Here is a 21,686-nt window from a genome sequence, read left to right on the forward strand (position 1 = left end):
TGATGTGATTGTTTTAGTTAAAACTATTTTTGTATTTCCATATGATTATTCCTGTATTCATATCGTCCATATAAAATACTTAAAAAAATGCAAAACTGAAATTTAAATTTATAACTGTATAAATTTTTTAATTTGTAATTGTAGAGTAATTTTCTCCTAAGCTGAAAATGAAAGTAGAGAGTTGAAAAATTAGTTTGGTTAGGGATTGAAAGAAGAGGAAGAGGTGTGGTAAAAGGATCCAACGGTGGATGAGTGTGTGAGTGAGTGAGTGAGATGATTATGTTATGGTGAATTCAGAAGCTGAAGCTGAAGCTGAAAGAAAACAAACTTGACTGAGTTTCGTTCGGATCCTTTCTCCAACCAATTAGTTAGTTACGAGTTACGACTTCACTTCGCCATGTATAGCGGCTCCAGCGACGGCGAAACCCATGACGCCCCTCATCGGAAAATCCCCCCGGCGTCATCCATGCTGTGGGTCCGCAATCTTCGCCGTTTCATCGGATCCGGCGCCGGTCTCGGATCTGAAGCCTTGATGGGTCAGCTTTCGCCCCATTTCGTGGTTACATTTCGTTATTGTTGATGAGTTGTGTCGGCGTCGTCATGATCAGGAATCCGTTAATTGGGTACCGTTTTTTTTTTCAAACCCTAATGATTGCTCAATGCATTTTCCCCCTTTCGCAGAACTCGAAACGAAGAGAATTCTTCTCGACATTTTTAAAGAAAAGCAGAAGAAAAGCGCCGAAGCTGGTACAATTCCAAGTTTCTACAAGAAGGCACGTGAAACAAAGCATCGCTTCATCATATTCATTTTTCTTGTATATTTTATGCACGAATTGATTGCACTTACGCTTATTACATTCTTATATACTTTATTACCGATGGTGGACTCATGAAGACATCGTTGTGTTTTATTTTTTTTTAGGATGGGCACCTTTACAGTTGCCTTTGCATTTTCTCTCACAGTATTTCTGTATGAATATGTTTGTTGTAGTCACAAAAGTAACAACACGCAGATTGACTAGGTTATGGAACGAGTTCAAATCAATAAGATAACTGTCATTTACTAGTGCCCTGATGTTTAGAACAGACAGAACACACCCTTGTGTGTTGTATTGTATCCCTTTATGGGTCACTTTGTTTATTATTACGGGTTATATAGCATGGTTTGTGGATTTTTGAACTTTAGATTTGGATTTCTTTGGCATTCATGTGACACCCTTCGTGTGATCCAAACATTGATACGCTCTCATCTTCATTCAGAAACCTGAAGATGGATCAATCAGTCATAGAGTCCAGAGATTGGCAAAGTATCGGTTTCTGAGGGTATCACGTTCTGTCTTACCACTTTCTTGGTCATACTTGCTTAAACAGTTGATGTTTTCTTAATTGTTGACATTCCCAGTGTGTGTTGCTCAGAAACAATCGGATCTTTTGCTGAATGCTGATGATTTGGATGCTATGTGGGTGTGCTTAAGAGAGAATTGTGTGATTGATGATGCTACTGGTGCAGAAAAGGTTTGGCATTTTCACGTTTGTGTTATGCTTCTCCATATTTCCCAACTTTACGGCATATTAAACTAGATTTGCCTTATAATAAATCTTTTAAATCTACCTCAAAACTCTTAATGGAATTTTGCTGACACAATCGTATATGTTTCACAGTAATGAGTTAAATTTGTTCTACTTTCAAGGATGTCTATTTGCCTATCTAAATTATTTTTCTCCCTGTTAAATGGGTGATATAAGTTGCTTTTATTCACCTAATTTATAATTTAGCCAAGATTTTATCCTTGATAATCTCAAAGTTACTCTAACGTTGTTTATATGGATATGTTTTAGCTTTATACGCCATTTTTACAGTAATCCTAATGCAGACTTCAATTCGTTTCTTATAGATGAACTATGAAGACTTTTGCCACATTGCTTCTGTATGTACAGAACAAATAGGTCCTAAATGCCGACGGTTTTTCAGTCCTTCAAACTTTATGAAGTTTGAGAAAGATGAGCTGGGAAGAATTGCTATTCTACCTTTTTACCTTTATGTGATGCGAACGGTATGTCACCTGCCAATGTAAAATGTTTCAGTGGGATTGCTGTTTAACTCTTCTGAATACTTCAGCACAAATGCAGCTATATTATAGTTTCTTCATTAAAACTTTTGGTGTTGTTTGCATGTACCTGAACATGATGAATATATCTAATGTTTGTGGCAGCTACTGAATACTGGTTATGGGTTATGCAGGTTTCACTTACACAGGCAAGAATTGACATGAGTGAGCTTGATGAGGATTCTGATGGTTTTCTTCAGCCACATGTATGAATTCTTATTGCTGTTAGGCTTTCAATCATTTTAAATTGAACCATAAGTCACTATTTCATTTATTCACTTTTTACTTTGCAGTACGCATGTACATTAGTATTCTATTATAGGAAATAGTTACCTTGATATAATTTTATATGCTTGCTTTTCTTCAAATAGCAAGCATTTCACTGGTCAACGATGCTTATGGAGTGGTATCACATGTTTCACCTTGTTATGATTACATATCCTTTATTTTATTGGTGTGCATATGGTTCGTATGTTCTAACCTTATGTTTATACAGTGAGCAAACTCCTCTTTTGGCCAAATTTTGTTTTTGACAATTGTAATCTCTGGAGTGGTTTATTTAGTATGCTCAATATGAAGCTGGAAAATAAATTTTATTTGAACAATTTCTAACATTCTTATTATGTTAACCTTCATTATTATTTATTATTGTTATTATTTACTTTACTCTTCAGGAAATGGAGTCCTATATCCGAGGTCTGATACCCAACTTGGCGCAGTTACGTGACATGCCGGCTGCCTTCGTTCAGATGTATTGTCGTATTGCTGCACACAAATTCTTCTTCTTTTGTGATCCTCATAGACGAGGTTTGCATGGCTGATATCTTTTGGTTTTTAAGTTTAGATGTTGCTTCGTAGTTGTATTTCCTCTGTTTGAATATTGGTATTTTTACAAAAGATATTCTTTTTAGATTTTAGAATAATAAAAAGAAATATATTGAGGCAAATCCAAAGGGGCATAACTCATATAGCAGCTTTCAGTATGTTCTTTAAATAAGAGAAAAAGACAGAAATTTGAGTACTGAATATATAAAGTAGATTTCTTCAATGTTTTCATTGTAGTTTGCAAATTGTTACAGCTTGCAATCCTATCATTTTCAATATTCATCCTGTAATCGATTATCCAAATACGGGATGCGGTTTAGCAATTGTCATTGAAGTGGACTGTTGACCCCATAAAGCTATCAATAAATCATTAAACTCATTTACACGGAGAAAGTCCCAATATTTAAACCTATTGTTTCTGAGATTCAAGGAGTATCTAATCTGCATCTAATCAACACCTTGCTTGTCATATTTAGCACTCAAGGGAGCAGCATCTGTTGCCATTCTCCATCTGAGTTTTTCCATTTTCAGAATCCAACGTGTGGTACTACTGATGACTAGATGACACCTTGATGAAACACAATCTTCCCAAATATGTCCCCACTGAATGTCCCAGTCTCTATACTGGGTTTTATCAAATAAAAGCAATTGATGCTTAGATTCTAACCCAATTCAATTGCCACTGAAGTTGATTGCCGTGTTATAAAGTTTTGTACCATAAAACACTTTGAACTACCGTTGGCTGGTTTATTGTGGAATCTAGTTAGTAACTAATATTGGTGCTGTCATCCTGTCTGTTGCCTATTGCTTATTTGTTATTCACGAGACAACCTTGAATTTTACATCGACAATGGTAGTTTGTGCATTGCAAATTAGTTTCTTGAATACCACTAAAAATTACTGTTCCTTCAAGCACCTAAAATATAATTTTCAATTTCTTTCATGAATGTTCAGTTAGATACTATGTTGCAAATAATTTACTACTAATATAATAAGGCTACTAATATAATAAGGCCTTGAGCACAAGGTGGGATGCATTAACGTATTAACGTACCTTGTTCATAGTATGATGTAGAAATGAAAAACTGTTCCCATTGGTGGTTTTGGTTTTCAAGTTAAGTAGTAAGGGTCAGTAAATAAGTTGTTAGGTTAGGGCTCGATAAAATGTTGATTTAGTCATATCATAATCATATTTATCTTTTAAATGCTTGTGCTCAAGTACTTTTTCTGTTTGAATTTGAGCTAATGCAGATTATTTTTATCCTAGTATTATATATGGCGTTTTTTTTTTTGTATAGGAAAAGCTTGCATCAAGAAAGTGTTGCTTAGTAACTGTCTCCAGGAACTCATGGAGCTTCACCAGGTAGGTTGTTTAAAATGTTCTCTCTGCTGGTTGATATTGTCATGGGACCTTCTGGTGTTTAAAAGCATTGCCTCACATGATTAATTCGCTTTGTTTTTTAGGAACCGTGAACTGTATTTTGTTCTAACTCTGCATAAGCTTGAATACTTATTTTTTGTTATAATGTGTATTTCAGGAAAGTGAAGAAGAAGTCACAGACACAGAGCAAGCCGAAAACTGGTTCTCTTTGACTTCTGCTCAACGCATATGTGGTGGGTTTTCTGTATAGTTATGGGATTGAGATTCATTTACCCAAATCTTCTGCTCCATTCTTGTCCGTCATGATGAATTGAAATCATGAATATAAGTAGGTTTAAAACTATTTCCTGAATTTTTATGCAGACATGTTTCTTGCTCTTGATAAAGATACAAATGGTACATTAAGCAAGCAAGAGCTGCGAGACTATGCCGATGGGACTCTGACTGATATTTTTATAGAGAGAGGTAAAATTTACTATGGCAATACCCTTTTCAGATATGGTGTAATTTTTGGTACATATTCACCACTGGTACGGACGTCTATTTACATATTCTGAACTCCAATATGCTGGTTTCCTCCAATTTCCTATTGATAATTATAGTTATGGTTGATGCCCTTATATGTTCTCTATTTTTCGTGTTTCTAATTTTTAGTGCTGAATTGGAACATAATCTTAGTTTAGTTTAGCAATGTTTAACGTGAGTATGTGATTGATAGTTTGATACTCATTTGTAAATGAGTAACTAAAACAATGCACTTCTTGTAGTATATGATGAACATATTCGTCATGGAAAGAGTGGTGGTGGGAATGCTCGAGAGATGGATTTTGAGAGTTTCCTGGACTTTGTTCTGGCTTTAGAAAACAAAGACACTCCAGAAGGCTTGACATACTTGTTTCGTTGCCTTGATCTTCAAGGGAGGGGTTACCTCACTACAGCTGACATTCATTCCCTTTTCAGGTAAACTGTCATTCCGTTGGTATACTAGTATTTATTAAGTATTTTCCTCGATCTTTTGCTAGTATTTGTTTTCTTCACTATATTTCTTGGGCTTTTTTATTTTCATTTATGGTGATAATACTAGTTTCTTTCACAATAAGTTATCAAACTTTTAAACCAGTAAGTAATGATTATTTAATGCTATTATTGGAAGAATAGAAGGGGAGCATCTAGATGGTCAGATGTTGCCTGATACAATCTTCCTACAAAGAAGAGCTGTTGTTTCCTGCTTGCAGTGCTTGAGCAAGTGCTGCAAGTCTCAAATAGACAGTCACACATTAGTTATTAGTTATAAGATGGAACCCACGGAGATCGTTGGCGTCCTTTAACTGGCAATTGGATGTAATACTCATAATTTGACGTTGCTATTTAAACTTTGACTGACTAGCCCTTTTTTGTGAAAAAACAGAGATGTACACCATAAATGGATTGAGGGTGGAAACTATGAACTTTGTATTGAAGATGTGAGGGATGAAATCTGGGATATGGTTAAGCCAGTTGATCCACTCAAGATAACATTGGCAGACCTACTGGCCTGCAAACAGGGTGGAACTGTAGCCAGCATGCTCATAGATGTGCGTGGTTTCTGGGCTCATGACAATAGAGAGAATCTTCTCCAGGAGGAAGAAGAACCTGAAGAAGAATAATTCTGATCAGGGGACTTGCTAACATAAAACTTCTGCCTCGGGTACATTTCAACTTAGGATTCCTCACAATCACAAGATGTAAAACACTGCTCATATGTTTGAATTATTAAATCTTGAATTAGTTGTGTTTCTGGACATGTTAACTGTAAAAACATCATAAATTAGTGTGTATGTAGTATAGCCATGGGTTCAAAGTTCGGTCCTAAACTTTTGCCAAATGCTTATGATGATTGGAGATAAAGTAATGATATTGCTTTGTTATTATCTATGCTAAAAGTTGTCTGATACTTCTAAGAGGATTCTTTTCTTACAATAAATTGAAACTTTATACATTTTCACACCCAACGGGAAAAAAAATCAGTGTGATTGCGATAAATCAAAATTAATTGGGTAAATTTTCTTTTCCTTCAATTGCGCATTCAATTGGAGCATGAATAGGCTTTTTTTTTTGTTTGTTTTATTAAATTAATCTTTGTTGAAAAGTTGTAAACAAGTTATATTGAGATTTTTTAATAGGCATTAACGTTATAAAAGTTTGTAATTTGAATTTGAATTCATAAACAATTTAATCGAGTTTTTGTCCCCATTTTTGTTAGATCGTTACGTCACAAATAGATATTAAATTACAATTACGGAGATAATTAAACTGAAGTTCTAATTCATGAATTGTTTGAAAATTTTATATTTTGTAACATTTTCACAGAAATATGACAAATAATTCAAAGCAGTTTTCAGAAGCTCAACAACCTGGTTATGAAAAATTATTTAATTTTTAAATGATTTAAAGATTAAAGATTTATGAAGTAATTTAAAAAACATTTTACATACAATGAGCGCTTAGGTTTGGAAATCTTTACCACATGTAAATTATTGCATTTTTAAAATATAATTAAATTTTGATCCGCGTGTTAAAAGTGTGTAATCAATATATTGGTAATAACGCATTTTATATATGATGAATTTGAAGTTACAAAAGGGAAATTCTTATGTATTCAGGGTATGCTGCTCTGTATCTGATCTTTTTATCCTTTTCATGTTATTGAAGGGAGTAAAGTAAAATAGATACCCTAGCGAATACAATTAATAGATGAAGGTAAGACAGTTTCTACAAGTCGTGCTAACAATTGGACAGTGCAAATATTAAGCTGTTTCCTCTTTATCTTTAAGCAGATAATACAAATGTTTAGCCATGATTCGGTAAACTCTTCTGTTAAGAGTAAAAGAAGAATTTGTGTATACATCAGCCATGTCGTTTCTCAAAACTTCATAAAGTTTGAAGGAAAAAAACCGTCGGCATTTAGGACCTATTTGTTCTGTACATACAGAAGCAATGTGGCAAAAGTTTCCGAAATTTATCTATAAGAAACAAATTCAAGTTTGCACTAGGTTGCTGTAAAGCTAAATAATATCCATATAAAGAGTGTTAGTGTAACTTTGAGATTATCAAGTTGAAAATCTCAGCCAACAATAAAATAAACTTTTATGACCCATTCAACAAAAAATAATAATTTAGACAGGCAAATAGGCAGCATCTTTGAAGGTTGAGTAAATTTAAATCATCACTGAAACAAATAAGATTGTCTCAGCAGAAAAATTCCATATGATATGTTTTATGGTAGATTTGAAATATTTATCATACTTTTAATAAGGCAAATCTAGTTTTAATATGCCATAAATTCTGGAAATATGGAGGAGCAAAACACGAATGTGAAAATGCCAAACCTTTTCTGCAGCAGTAGAATCATCAATCACACAGTTCTATCAAGCACCCCCACATTGCATCCAAATCACCAGCATTCAGCAAAAGATCATATTCTTTCTGTATAAACACGGGGAATGTCGATAATTAAGAAAATATCATCTGTTTAAGCAAGTATAACCTAGAAAGGGGTAAGCCAGAACATGATACCCTCAGAAACTGATACTTGCCAATCTCTGAACTCTGTAACTGATTGACCCCTCTTCATGTTTTTGATGATGTTGAGAGTGTACCATTGTTTGAATCCACATTAAGGGTCTCACATGAAGGCCAAAGAAATCCAAATCTAAAGTCCAGAAATCCATAAACTGTCTTATAGAAAAAATGACCTATAAGGGGATTCAACACAATGCAATATATTAAATCTAAGCTAAAGGGTGCTTCTTAAACAATTTAAAATATATTATATTCCAAAATCAATTATTATAAATACCAAAATATTTCTGAAGAAGAAACCCGAGAGTATAAATTTAAAAACCACAACAAACAAAAATGTTCAACAACGTCTCTCTATATACAATAAAGAATCTAAAATAGCCTACAGCTAAACACCACAATCCTGTTTTATCCCACAGGAGAGGTGAAAGCAAAAATTTTCCCTAAAACTTAAAATTCATCACCATCCATGGGCAGTTAGGCATCAAATAACAACGTGCATCTCAAACCATCAAGTTCCCTTGTGCCCTTGCCCTCTTGTGACTCCTCTCAAAACCTCTAAAAATTTTATGAGAGAAACAAGCAGGCTTGATGGAACACAGCTCTAAAGTGTAGACCGAAAGCATTCTAGATTTGCAATGGAATGGGAGCAAAAGGTTAAGGAAAGGCTATGGATCATGAGCTTCAAATTACTCAAACATAGTGGATAAATTATGAAATTGAGTCACTAGACAAATCACGTTCCTCGTTACCTCATGTCACTGCTTCATTGTTATTCAATCCCTCAAAGACTGCCAATCATGGAGAAGTTAAGTTGGTTGTCCAACTACATCCAGGTACCCTGATGATTTCCTTTGCTTCCACACCCGTTCTCATCTTCTTGGAATCATCCCATTTTCCAACAGTAGCATATATGCTTGAAAGAAGAGAACAATAACCAGTTGTATCACTCTCCAGTTTAATGCAATGCTGAACAGCTATTTCCCCAAGATCCACATTATTGTGTAATCTGCAAGCAAGAAGCAGAGCTCCCCAAACACCAGCGTTGGGTTGCATTGGCATATTTGTTATAAGCTTATATGCTTCATCCAAATATCCTGCCCTCCCTAAGAGATCAACCATGATTCCATAATGATCAATGGAAGGCACCAGTCCGTAGTTCTTCATGGAGTTAAAGCACTGGTAACCTTTTTCAACCAATCCAGCATGATTATAGGCAGTTAGGAGTCCAGTGTAGGTGACTAAATTAGGAATAATACATTCAGCAAGCATCTGTTCAAATAACTTGATTGCATCAGAGGCCTTTCCATTTATTCCACATCCGTATATCATTGCAGAATATGCAACCAAATCCCTCTTTCTCAGGGAATGGAATAGCTCGTATGCCATTCCAATGCTTCCACACTTTGCATACAGATCAATTAAAGCAGTAGCCAAATGATCATCCAAAACAATTCCAAAGTCATTCATACGTGATTCAATCCAGGACCAATGTTCCAGATCCCCCAATTGAGAACAAGCTGATATAACACTAGCAAAAGTCATTTTATCAGGATGTATGTAGATATTGGGTTTAAGCATATCATTAAATAGTTCAAGGGCTTCCTTGGGTTTGCTATTTTGAGCACAACAAGCTATCATAGCATTATACGAGAGCAAATCTTTGTGATCCATCTGGTCAAAGAGCTTACGAGCAGAATCAACATCCCCACCCTTCGAATATCCAGCAATCATTGTTATCCAAGATACACAGTTTCGCCTGGACATTGAATCAAAAAGTTCTCTTGCTGACACTATGCTTCCACAATCAATGAAACCAGTGATCATTGCATTCCAAGAGGTCAGATTTCTCTCTGGCATTAGTTGAAACAAAGTACACGCCTGATCCATATTTCCTGCTTTGGCATATCCAGATACCATAGAGTTCCAAGATATAACATCTTTATTGGGAATCTGACCAAAAAAATCTTGGGCCTCATCCAAGTTACCTGCTTTTAGATACCCAGATAGCAAAGAATTCCAAGAAACCACACTTCGCTCAGCCATTTCATCAAACACGTGTCGAGCAGTCCTCATATCACCCATTTTCGAGTACAAATCAAGAAGGGCCGTTTGTACATAAACACAAGTATCAAATCCAAACACATGAACTTGTCCATGAATTGATACACCTCCCAACACGTTCTGAATCCTAGCACATGACTTGAGTGCGGAGGAGATAGCATGTGAAGTTGGATACAATCTCATCCTGGACATTTCAACATATAGAGAAACAGCTTCAGTAAATAGACCCTTTTGAGAGAGGAACCGAATCACACAACCCCACGAGAACGAATCTGGATTGTGCAAATGGTGAAGCATTGAGTAGGCATAGTGTGCCACAGTTCTGTAGTTAGTGACATCCCAAAGAAGCATGTGATGGATTAAAAGGGGTTGAAGAAAAGTAAAACCATTGATCAATATGTGGGCATGGATTTGTTTTGCCTGTTTCACAGTTGAACATTGTTTCATCAAGGTTACCAATTTGGTAGCTACCATTTAAGCTTTCTTGGATTGCTTCAAAGAAGAAACATCAATCACCCAGCACAAGCACAAACCTTAACGGCAGTTGCCAACATTAATATGTTCAATTAAATTACAAAATTTAATTGCATATTTTTTTTATTTCTTTCTTATCTTTGATTGGATCAATCAAATTACAAAACTTTCATAACATTTTATTTTATTTTTTCTTAATTTATTTCTCTTCCATTTTCATGTTCTTTATCTTTTGTGATCAGTTTTCTTCATTTTCCCATGATGTGTCAGCTATTTTCAGTTTTAGGAACAGGTGTTAGTGATTCAGTCTTACAAACAAATACAATTGAAAACATTAATGTGGTTTTGTCCTTTACTGCATATGTGGTGGGTCCGAAAACACAAACACTGACTTGTGATATAGTCTATGCTTTCTCATATAAAATTAGTAACTTATTAACCTAACATTGTTAACTTTTAAGAGAAAAATACAAACCCTAGAAATATTATTAAAAGATTTAATAATATTATCTATCGTGAATATCATGAATAAATTATAAATCATCCTTGTTATGTTTTTTTAAGATAATTGTCATAAAAATTATTAAATTTATTATATAGTGGAAACATGTGTTTTAAATTTTTTATGGTAATAAAAGTAAAATATAATTAAAAAAATTATAATAAATTTAATAAAAAATAAGTCTAATATTTGTGTTAAAATTATGACAATTATATATATATATATATATATATATATATATAAGAACAATATTTTTATAATCCTAAAGTTATATAATAATTTGCATAAAAGAATGTACAATTATAAATTTATTTGAAAATTATGATTATAGTTATAAGTTAAAAATACTTTCGATTTTTATAGGTAATATTTTAGGATGCTAGAAATAAAAAGTAAAATAAAGAATATAACATATAAAAAAAATACAAGATAAAATTACATATTCAACAAAGAGACAAATATTACTAACTCAAAGTCAATTCTATTTACTCCTTTTGTGAACTAAATTACAAGTGTAAAGTACTTATTCTTTCTATTTTTTTATACCCCATATTCTATAAAATTCACAATTTTTATATAATTTGTATATTTTTTTAAACAAACACATCTTACAATTAAACAAGTGTTTAGTTATTTTAAATATTAAAAAACCTTAAACTAAATAATGAAATTTAAATTTTTTATTTTAAAATTATAATTTTTTATTATACTAAAAATAAAATGAACCTAAAAAGTTAGAATAATTACATATTATTATTTTCAGAGAAGAGAATTCGAGCAACATAAACTATGAAAGCAATAACTTTTATTTGGAAGAATAAAATTGGAGTAAAAATTAAAGAACTTTAGTATACTTTTACTTTTATTTATTTTTCTTGGATTAAATAGTTTTATTTTTGCGGTCTCAACGGTAAGTTGTAAAAGCATATGCATGCATAATTAATAATTAATAAAGCAGCAACGTAGCCAGCCAAATCCCTCTTTTGCGGGCCTCACACTGACACTGCACTATTTAGCATGCTAACGTGCGCATCCTCTGTCTCTGTCTCTTATTGTCATCAATGCTATGTTCTGTCTGCACTCCATCATCTTTTCTTCTCTCTTCTTCCTAACCACACCACAATCTATTATAAAAAAACTGCACTCACTATCTTCTTACCTTTTTCTTTTTTCCCCTTTTTCTCTCATTATTGTGAATCTGATTACTATTATTACTCACTTTTTTCTGGGCACAGACACCCCAAACCAAAGCAAAGAAACTCTTCCAGAGACTGATATCAAATAATGTGTCTTCCCTTTCTGCCTTTTTAGGGTTACTTGCTCACTCATTCAATCTTCATTCTTCTCTGCTGCACCTTTTCTTCTTCTTCCTTCCTTTTATCAACATGTTTGGCTTCTCTCGTCGTCGTATGAAACTTGGCAGGTATATCAACCGTTTCTTTCTTCAATCACTTGATTTGGTAACCTGAGTTGCAATTTTAGAGTGTGTTTGTGTGATGTAATAGTGTGACATTTGTGTTGTGTCAGATTAAAGGTGCAGCTTTCTGAGGCCAACCCGGGAACCAGAACTCCAGTCAGGCAACCCAAAAGAAATGGAAACTCCAATGTAAGATTTTTTTTTTTTTTCAGCTAACTCAATTTCAGTTATATACTGGATATTTTTGTCATAGTCAATGTGGGTGGGGTTTCCAACATATTTTCATCTCCACTCAAATTATGAGTTTGGATTGTGGGATGTTGCCTAAGTTTTAAGGTTGTTTCAGGGAGAAGGAGATGCAGGGTCCAGTGGCCATTCTGATGAAGTTGATTGTCTGCCTTCAGCTGAGATAAGTAGTTGTGCATCAGGTAGCTCAGAGAACTGGATGGTGCTATCTATTGCTGGGGAAAAGCCCACTCCTAGATCCAATGTCTGTAATCTTATCATTCTTTTGCTTCTCATCTTTTTCTGGACTGCAAGTTTTATTTTTCCATTAGTACTAGTATACAGGGATTTGGCTCCTATAGACTAAACAATGGTAAAATGAGTATCAACAAATGATATTGTAATACATTCATGATTTGTTTCAAATGTGCAGCATGCAGCAGCAGTCATTGGGAATAAGATGGTGGTGGTAGGCGGTGAATCTGGGACAGGCTTATTGGATGATGTACAGGTATAAGTGGGAGATTGTTACTGAGATTGTGAGCAGAAACATGAACATTATTTACTACTTTTACTAGCTTGTTTGTTGGTCATCTCAACTAGGTGCTATACATTTTTATTTTCAGGTGCTGAATTTTGATAGATTTTCATGGACCAAGGCATCGTCAAAGCTTTACTTATCACCAAGCAGTCTGCCACTGAAGATTCCAGCATGCAAGGGCCATAGTTTGGTACTTATGTCCTATTAGCAAGATATTCTTATCGACATTGCTTCATTGTGCAAAACATGGGATAACATGTCTCAATGCATGTAAAGGTCATAAAATTGAATTTCTCAAACAAGTTGAAAAAGCAAATAAGGGGCCCAATGAGTGTCCATATACACACTATTCGTCAGTGTCAACACCCAATTTCGTCGGTGGTGACTCCCAAATCTTTTTTAAACCCGTTTTCTTTTTTTGGTTCGCCCTCCCGTCGCGATTCCGGTTGCGACAGTCAGCAAGTCCTGTCTGCAACAAATGAATGTTCTACTTAATAATGATAATCAATCATATCTCGTTGCATGACCCCTTGGTCTGATGAAGCAAGTGGAGGAATTATTAATTATATATTATATAGAAAGTCTGGGCCCTCCAACATACGATGTTCATAGAAAGAGAGGTTTGAGAGAAAATTTTAGAATGGAAAAGACAGCATTTTCCAATTTTAAAAACTAAAGGAAAATCCACCAAGAATATGTTTCACGGTAATAAGTAGAAGCTTGATGTGAGGAACAAGAGAAGTACCATAGCTAGTTGACTACTTCAACGTACTCTTATGCTTGAGCTTTGTATCAATTATATAAGTTATAGTAATAATTGATATGATTTGTGTCTGTTTTTGAGTCTCTTACACTTGATAAACTGACAAGGTATCCTGGGGGAAAAAGGCACTTTTAATTGGAGGGAAAACAGACCCGGGAAGTGACAGAATTTCAGGTTCACTTTCACGCTATCTACCTGTAACGGCTCTTTTCTGTCTAATGTTGTGAAATTATTCTGATTGTAATTTTTTGTATTTGTTTAGTATGGGCATTTGATACAGAGACAGAATGCTGGTCACTGATGGAGGCGAAAGGAGACATACCAGTAGGGATATCCGTTTCTGATATAAATTGCTCTTGGGCATTGTCTTTATTGATATATTGAACCAAATGCTAGTAACTGTGATGTTATGATACATATTTTGCTCCATCATATTATTAAATCTTGATGATTAGAACGTAAAAAAAATGAACCAGATCATAAATTATGATTGATTACTTCCCAGTGAATGGAAAAGCTTTGTTTTGCAATTAAATTGATATTTTTCGCACTCAACAAGCATGTAATTCTCATGTCATGTTGCATTTGAATGCTGTTTAGTTACTGTAACAACCTGTAATTGCACATTTACTATAACTAATGTATCATCCTTTTCCTTGAATTAAAATCTATATATGGACTCTAACACTTCGAGTTTGTTCTTGGTAGGTTGCTCGCAGTGGTCATAGTGTTGTTAGAGCGGGCACTGTTTTAATATTGTTTGGTGGTGAGGATGCAAAAAGGAGGAAACTGAATGATCTGCACATGTTCGATCTCAAGTCCTTTACATGGCTTCCACTTCACTACACGTAAGTGATTGAAAGAAAAAGAAACTTTGGAAAGAAAAAAGTTGGACTTAGTTGTGTTTATGTAGGCATAATAATCACCCAATACTCTGATGTTATGTTGCTTTGCAATTATATCAATTGTAGGGGAACAGCACCTTCTCCTAGATTCAACCATGTAGCTGCTCTTTATGATGATAAAATTCTTTATATATTTGGAGGATCATCAAAGTCCAGGACCTTAAATGATTTATATTCACTTGACTTCGAAACGGTGAGTAAGTTCTGTAGGTCCATATGTGTCTATATTCTATACTGAAATACCATGCGGATGACTTCATCGACCATTTAACCTGATAAAAGTATATATTTCTTCAGATGGCATGGTCACGAGTAAAGATACGAGGTTTTCATCCATCACCAAGAGCTGGTTGTTGTGGTGTCCTATGTGGTACTAAATGGTTTATTACAGGGGGTGGAAGCAGGAAAAAAAGTATGTTTTGCAATGGAAGCATTTGTTCATGACATTAAACCTACTATTCTTTGTGTCTTTTGAACTTCTGCTATCTTATAACTGTGGAGTAATAATTTATACATTGGCCTGAAGTGTTTTGTCTGGTGTCATTTCTGTTGGTTGTGTAAACTGTCAGCATTTCACTTTATTCTTCAAGCTTGTTGGGCTATTTAACTGGAAAAATCAATATTTTTATAGAAACGGTTTTTCTTTATCCATGGGGCAGTGAGTTTTGATGTATTAGGGGTATCTGGAAAAATCTGATTGTGTTGGGAATTCTGACTAGAAAGGAAGCATTGCAAGATTTTACCCTTGGCTCAAGCGGCCTAGCTGAAGTTATATGTAATATAAGCAAATATTGTTAAAGTAGTTTTGATTATATTTAGTATTGCCTTCTTTATGCGTTTTACTGCGTCCTGTACATTATTTCACAATCTAAATACTTGCCTTATTCTGTTATCTTTTTCTCAATATTCCTTTTTTTTCACATTGCAGGACATGGAGAGACTGTAATATTTGATATTGTAAAAAATGAATGGTCTGTGGCGATCACTTCTCCTCCATCTTCTATCTCTACAAACAAGGTATGGCTCTCATTCATCTGCTGTCACATACTGGCCTCACTTTTTTCAACTTCCATTTCTTTTATTATTTAATTAAAAGCTTATATTAAATGAATAATGGCTAATTAAGTGATTATGATATGCTGATTCCATTGCCAAAGGTCCATGGGCATTCAAATGAGTTTTAGTCAATAGATTTTTCGTTTCTTGGTTAACTTTGATATGGTGATATTTTCTTCATAGAATCAGTTAGATAGACCACCACGCTGTTGCGAAGTGGTTAACTGTGAATTAGATATCTATCAAATATGATATTCTCATTCATTGTTCAAGCCAATCAATTCATTCTTATAATTATTATTTCTGATGTCTTATATTTGATATGCATGGCCATCCTTTCTTCTTGATAAATTGAACAGATCTATGTTGAATTACCAGGGTTTCAGCATGGTACTTGTGCAGCACAAGGAAAAGGATTTTCTTGTTGCATTTGGGGGATCCAAAAAGGAGCCATCAAATCAGGTTTGACAGAAGATATGAAGTTAATATTTGAGTTTATTCTCATTTGAATTTAACATTTTTTCTTCTTGACTTAACAGGTGGAAGTGTTGATAATGGAAAAGAACGAATCAGTAGTAGGGAGACAATCAGCTCCCAGTAAATGTTCAGCCTCTGTATTACTTGAAAAGCATTCATCATCTGCTAGATTTGCCTCCCAACTTAAAGATTGTTCCCAGCATTTAGTTGACTCAGTTGCTAGACAAAATCTAGCTTCTGCAATTGAACATGGTTCTGGCAGGAGATCTCTGTCAGAATCCTTGGTTGCTGACCCAAATTTCCCCCCCACCAACACCTCCCTCCGTAAACAATTTGATCATGATGAAGAATACAATACTGATCTCAAGATGGACAAGAACTCTGATGGAAGTTCTTTCCCTCGGGTAAAAAATTTTTCTTTCATTAGCCTTGTGTTCTCTTATATATAAAGTCTTGGCACCTTGGGCATTTTATCTGAAACATCTAAAGAGCTTTATGCATCTTGTTTCAACATGCATACAAATAATATAAATGTAAATGAGATTTGTTTATATCATGTATTTGGTATGCAGATTGTGTAATACAAATAATACAGATGTTATTTTATAATTTGAGAGTCCATTGTCAAAACCAGATATTCTAATGTTAAAAGATCTCAACACATGCTAATTTTAGCAATAATTCCTATTCCTATCCTTGTGCTAATGTCTCTGACAAGAAAAGATCGAACACGGTGTTTTTATTTTGACACATTTCAGGCTGGTGATCACAGAACAAACGAAAATGACCATGGCAAACAGATGAACACTGGTGGAACCAAGAGCAATATAGAGGAACAGGCCATGTTATCCGGGATTTCAAACCAACAAAACCTAGTATTTGAAAATGACATGCCAGAAAGTGATAATTTGTCATTTTCTGAAAACAATAAATCAGCATCAAATGTCTATCATTACTATGAAAGTAAAGTGGCTTCCCTGATAAGGAAAAATGGAATTCTGGAGGGACAACTTGCAGCTTCCCTGGCAAGCAAAGAAGCTGCAGAGAAAAGCTTGACCTCTGTTCTTAAAAGTAAGCAGGAAATGGAGAGGAAAATGGCAGATGCACAAAAGGAGATGGAAATGATGAGAGAGAAGCTGGCCAGTCTAGAGTTGGCCCAGGAAGAGGCCAACAACCTATCAAACATTGTACATTCTGACAACGTACGACTTGAGCATGATGTGGCCTTCCTTAAGGCTGTTTTAGATGATACTCAGAAGGTAGTACATGCATGACACCTCATTTGATTGGAGCTTCTGCATATATGTTTATTATTATTATTGATTGATTAAAATTTGCTGTAGGAGCTGCATTCTACAAGAGGAGTCATTGCAGGAGAAAGAGCAAGGGCATTTCAACTACAGGTACATCTTTGGATCGATTAGTTTAAGATATGGCCTTTTTTGTTTCCAATTAATGTTTCCATTCATCTGTATCGGGTTCATGTTGCTACAATGTTTTAACCGAACTTCTCCTATCTTTGTTGCGTGTTGTACAGTATGAAGTTTTTCATCTCAAACAGAGATTGCAAACAATGGAAAATCGAGCATCTACCACACCCAGGAAACCGTTTCATGTCCAGTGATATGAATGAATAATGTTCGAAGTAGCTCATTCCACTTTAAAACTTCATGTGTACATATATTCGATCCAGTGAATCACACCACAAGTGCTGTTTTTTGCAGTAAATATAAGTTAATAATTCTATCTATATTTGAGGTAAATAATTCCTTGGATGAAGTTCAAGTTTGGTGTAAATCTTATTTAATAACGTGATTTCGTTTCTAACACTAACAATATTTTCATTCCAGTAGCGACAACTTCCTGTGTAAACAATTTGAGCTTTAATTTCTCTTAAGCCGTTTGCATGTTCCTGGTTTTCTAAGAAAAATACTCATTTAAGATAAATTCATAGGATACATTAATAGTAGAAAGTTTGATTTATGAGGCAGTTATTGGCTGTGTAGGAAACTAAAATGAAGAAACTAATGGTGGCCAAAGATTTACTCAATTTTTGATTTACTTAATATATACGTACACTTATTTATTTATATATATTATAAATATGAAATTAATTGCATGAGATAGAAGAGAGGTGCAGTGAGAGAGAAAGAGAAAGGACAGAGAGGATGCGCACGTTAGCAGCGCGTGGATGTCAGTGTCAAGTCATTGTTTGGGTTCCGTATAAGAAGGATTTTGGTTGGGAAGTCCTACCCTACTACTTTTTTATTGTAGTCTGTAAGATAGTGACTATAAAATAGAAACACTACTTTTTTTATTTTTCTTCAAATTTTTAAATCAAATATAATTTACCATTTTAAACTAGACCAAACCAATCTAATGTGGACCACTTGTACCCTTACCCTGGTAAGACTTTTTCACATGATCAGAAAATCTAAAGGATCACACAACCAACTTCTTTATCCAAATTACAGTGCGGATTTTCATTTCATTGTAGTAGGTTTAACAAATTTTGGTGATTTATATATAATCTTAAGTGTTATGTTAGCGTAATACAACATTAAAAAATATATATGAAAAACCCAGTTAACCATTGATGCATGAAAACAGAAGCTTAAAGATTGGGAAATTTTAATTGCTGATGTATTTTTTTTTATAGATTTAAACAAATATTAATGGGTAAATTTATTTGTTTTTTTTAACGTTTTAGTCATTTCTAAAGGCAATGTCACAAAATCCATCAATCATAATAGTTGGAACCTTATCAATGACAATGTTCACTATTTTTAGTGGGATAATATATATTTTTCGTAAAATTTATGTAATTTGTTGGAATTGAATGGATGTGTGGGCGTGGATTTGAGAAAAAAAAATGAAAGTGAAGTTATTTAGAATAAGAGAAAGATTTTGAGAAATAATGAAAAATTTATTAAAATTTGTGAATGATTTGATGAATCAATAAATAATTTTTTAATTAAATTAATTAATTAAATATATTTTTAAAATTAATTTTTGTTTATATATTTTAAGTATTTATTATATTAGAATAAAAATAAATATTTTATTATGTTATATGTTTTTAGATATATATATATATATATATATTATTTACATATCTTTCTTTGTAAATCTTTATATAAGTGTGAAAAAATTAAAAAGAATGTATTGTCTTTTGTACTGAGTTAAAAGTTCAAAAATCAATGTAACATTACTCGAAAAATAATATAAATTAAGATTGAAATTTTTATTCTCCTCTCAGTCAAGTTACAAAGAAATATTTATGATTTATTCACTTGAAAGAATTTATTATTTAGAGAGATTATAGAGACATGATTTGAGGGTGAGTAACATGTTCATTATTAGAGATTTCAGAAGGAGGAAAATGAATGAATATGTGGATTCCCTTATCTTAGCATCTCTCCTTGTGTGAGATGATTTGAGAGTGATTTAAGGATGATTTGAGAAAGATTACTATTATGTCTTCCATTCATTTCTTTATTTTTTTCTTAATTTACTAATAATGTTGCATAATTATGATAATAATATAAAAATGCGACTTTTAAAAATATGCACAATAATAATTAATATCCCAAATGTCTAAATTGTTTATAAGAAAATAGTTGGAAAAGTAAATATATTGTATTATTATTTTTTTATTAAAATATTTGTTTAGTTTATTAATTTAAATATTTTTTATTAAGTAAATCTAACTTATCTAAATATGATTTTATATTATTCTCAACATCAAGGCAATTTAGAATCTTGTTTTTTTTCAATTAGACTTAATTTTTAATATATCACATTAATCAAATCACTCACAAACTTTCATAATTTTTACTTGTGTATCTACTCACTTTCACCTCCAAATTCCATAAAAAGAACAACACAAACTTCATCTTCTAATCCACCCAAATTCATCATTTCCTTCTCTTCCAAATCAATAATCACAAGAGACCACATTCTTAGATAGAAAAACATTATTTTTGTTATATGTACATATATATACAATATAATTTTATATAATTAGATTTTATTATATTTTTATAATAATATAATAAAATATAAATTAATATTGAAATAATAATATTAATTATAGATAATAATAATATTATAAATAATAAATTGTAGTAATAATAATAAAGTTAATAATAAATAGAATTTACATATCATTTTAACATAATTTACACTAACTGTATTTTATTTTAATAATCCAATTTTATCAATTAAAATGTTTTTTAATCTATCAAACATATTACATCACACACTAATCCCTATAAACTTTCATCTCAAATTCCTCTCTTTCTTATCATCTTTTTCCTAATTCAAACAATTTCATATTAATCTTTTCTTTTTCTCTTAAATCCACTTAAATTCATTCTTTTAAATCCATCTTCAACTCTAAATACAGCCTAAAAACAATCAACCATATTAAAGAACAAATTCATCATAATTTAATTCGAGAAGTTGCTTTATACTAATAAGATTAACAAAAATTAAAATAAGTATAATATATATATATATATATATATATATATATATATATATTTATTTTTTTTACTAATAAATATATTCATGTTAACAATAAGTAGTGTTATATTCAAAATGCTGAGTTTTTTTATGCATTATTCAAAAGTGTTGGATATTTTTATTTTGATTTTTTGGTTTAACTCCTTCTTTCTTATAGTTTTTACTTTGCATAAAAAATTATATTAATTTATATAGTAAAGAATTATTTAAAAAATGACACTACTTTAAATTTAACTTTAATCAAAATCAATTTTATTTAAAATTATATTTGGTCAACAATCCTTTTATATATAAAAACCACTTCTGCATTAACATATAATTTATTGAGTGATATTGAAATCAAACCTTCTAAGAAGTTTCTGGGTTTGAATTTTGTAAACAAAAGAACATAACTAAAAGTATCACCCACATGATTCATGTTATTTTTCTGCACACAAATGGAGGAAACAGACAGTGTTGCAGGTGTTCCAACAGTCTCTATCATCTCCTCTCTCAAACTTCATTCTTCTCCATTAGACCATGCCAGCTTTTCTCCTACTTGAGAAAAAAAAAACATCATATCACTTATAATTATGCTCCACTTTTGTGTTCTTGTCTCTTTGTTCAGGATCTAACTATTTGATGATGTTATCAAAAGTGATATTTGTCGAATTCACTTCTATTATAATTTGTGCATGCATGCATGTGTCCCTTTTCAGCTAGAATAATGCTACATACATGTTAACTTTTAAATAATTAATTTTCTACACATTTACTTTTTCTCTCCTCCACATCCATTATCTTCTCTCTTGTTTTTCCTTTTCCATATCCATTATTATAAAAATTTAAACTCACCCTTTTACTTTCCAAAGTATCATATC

General features: G+C 32.8%; 3 protein-coding genes and 1 non-coding gene across 5 annotated transcripts; 3 read left to right on the forward strand and 1 right to left on the reverse strand.

The window, feature by feature from the left end:
* Positions 1–166: 166 nt before the first annotated feature.
* Positions 167–6,236, forward strand: LOC114178857 (probable serine/threonine-protein phosphatase 2A regulatory subunit B'' subunit TON2). The gene is made up of 12 exons (XM_028064980.1): positions 167–536; positions 682–773; positions 1,261–1,323; positions 1,417–1,515; positions 1,896–2,054; positions 2,243–2,314; positions 2,783–2,915; positions 4,232–4,296; positions 4,472–4,547; positions 4,678–4,779; positions 5,082–5,274; positions 5,723–6,236. The coding sequence occupies exons 1-12, from the start codon at positions 398–400 to the stop codon at positions 5,958–5,960; spliced, it is 1,431 nt and encodes a 476-aa protein (XP_027920781.1). The 5' UTR covers positions 167–397; the 3' UTR covers positions 5,961–6,236.
* LOC114179991 lies at positions 5,475–5,592 on the forward strand. The gene has a single exon (XR_003603571.1). It is a non-coding gene; the product is annotated as a small nucleolar RNA snoR104 (small nucleolar RNA).
* An 863-nt stretch (positions 6,237–7,099) lies between the features above and the next one.
* LOC114177327 (pentatricopeptide repeat-containing protein At4g22760) lies at positions 7,100–10,648 on the reverse strand. 2 transcript variants are annotated; one of them, XM_028062619.1, is made up of 3 exons: positions 8,628–10,648; positions 7,870–8,005; positions 7,100–7,779 (listed from the first exon to the last, which is right to left on the reverse strand). In XM_028062619.1, exon 1 carries the CDS (start codon positions 10,411–10,413, stop codon positions 8,674–8,676), a length of 1,740 nt encoding a protein of 579 aa, XP_027918420.1. In that variant the 5' UTR covers positions 10,414–10,648; the 3' UTR covers positions 7,100–7,779; positions 7,870–8,005; positions 8,628–8,673. The 2 variants fall into 2 exon arrangements, with proteins under 2 accessions (XP_027918420.1, XP_027918419.1); XM_028062618.1 differs by having other exon boundaries at positions 7,870–8,048.
* Positions 10,649–11,989: 1,341 nt separating this feature from the next.
* On the forward strand, positions 11,990–18,158 carry LOC114179509 (acyl-CoA-binding domain-containing protein 4). The gene is made up of 16 exons (XM_028065868.1): positions 11,990–12,338; positions 12,443–12,521; positions 12,679–12,822; positions 12,991–13,068; positions 13,184–13,288; positions 13,969–14,035; positions 14,124–14,185; positions 14,570–14,709; positions 14,833–14,959; positions 15,064–15,178; positions 15,695–15,783; positions 16,201–16,284; positions 16,362–16,703; positions 17,058–17,558; positions 17,643–17,702; positions 17,837–18,158. Exons 1-16 carry the CDS (start codon positions 12,301–12,303, stop codon positions 17,921–17,923), a joined length of 2,118 nt encoding a protein of 705 aa, XP_027921669.1. The 5' UTR covers positions 11,990–12,300; the 3' UTR covers positions 17,924–18,158.
* Positions 18,159–21,686: the final 3,528 nt, after the last annotated feature.

Source organism: Vigna unguiculata, chromosome 3 (genome assembly GCF_004118075.2).
Source record: "Vigna unguiculata cultivar IT97K-499-35 chromosome 3, ASM411807v1, whole genome shotgun sequence".
Taxonomy (NCBI): Eukaryota; Viridiplantae; Streptophyta; class Magnoliopsida; order Fabales; family Fabaceae; genus Vigna; species Vigna unguiculata.

Excerpts from the sequence above, each read along its gene's own strand:
- LOC114178857 (XM_028064980.1), top strand. The coding sequence starts at position 398 with ATGTATAGCGGCTCCAGCGACGGCGAAACCCATGACGCCCCTCATCGG. Across the intron at positions 4,297-4,471 it reads AACTCATGGAGCTTCACCAG|GAAAGTGAAGAAGAAGTCAC; the intron begins GTAGGTTGTTTA and ends TGTGTATTTCAG. Across the intron at positions 5,275-5,722 it reads GACATTCATTCCCTTTTCAG|AGATGTACACCATAAATGGA; the intron begins GTAAACTGTCAT and ends GTGAAAAAACAG.
- LOC114177327 (XM_028062619.1), bottom strand. The coding sequence starts at position 10,413 with ATGGTAGCTACCAAATTGGTAACCTTGATGAAACAATGTTCAACTGTG.
- LOC114179509 (XM_028065868.1), top strand. The coding sequence starts at position 12,301 with ATGTTTGGCTTCTCTCGTCGTCGTATGAAACTTGGCAG. Across the intron at positions 15,784-16,200 it reads CTTCTATCTCTACAAACAAG|GGTTTCAGCATGGTACTTGT; the intron begins GTATGGCTCTCA and ends TTGAATTACCAG. Across the intron at positions 17,703-17,836 it reads CAAGGGCATTTCAACTACAG|TATGAAGTTTTTCATCTCAA; the intron begins GTACATCTTTGG and ends CGTGTTGTACAG.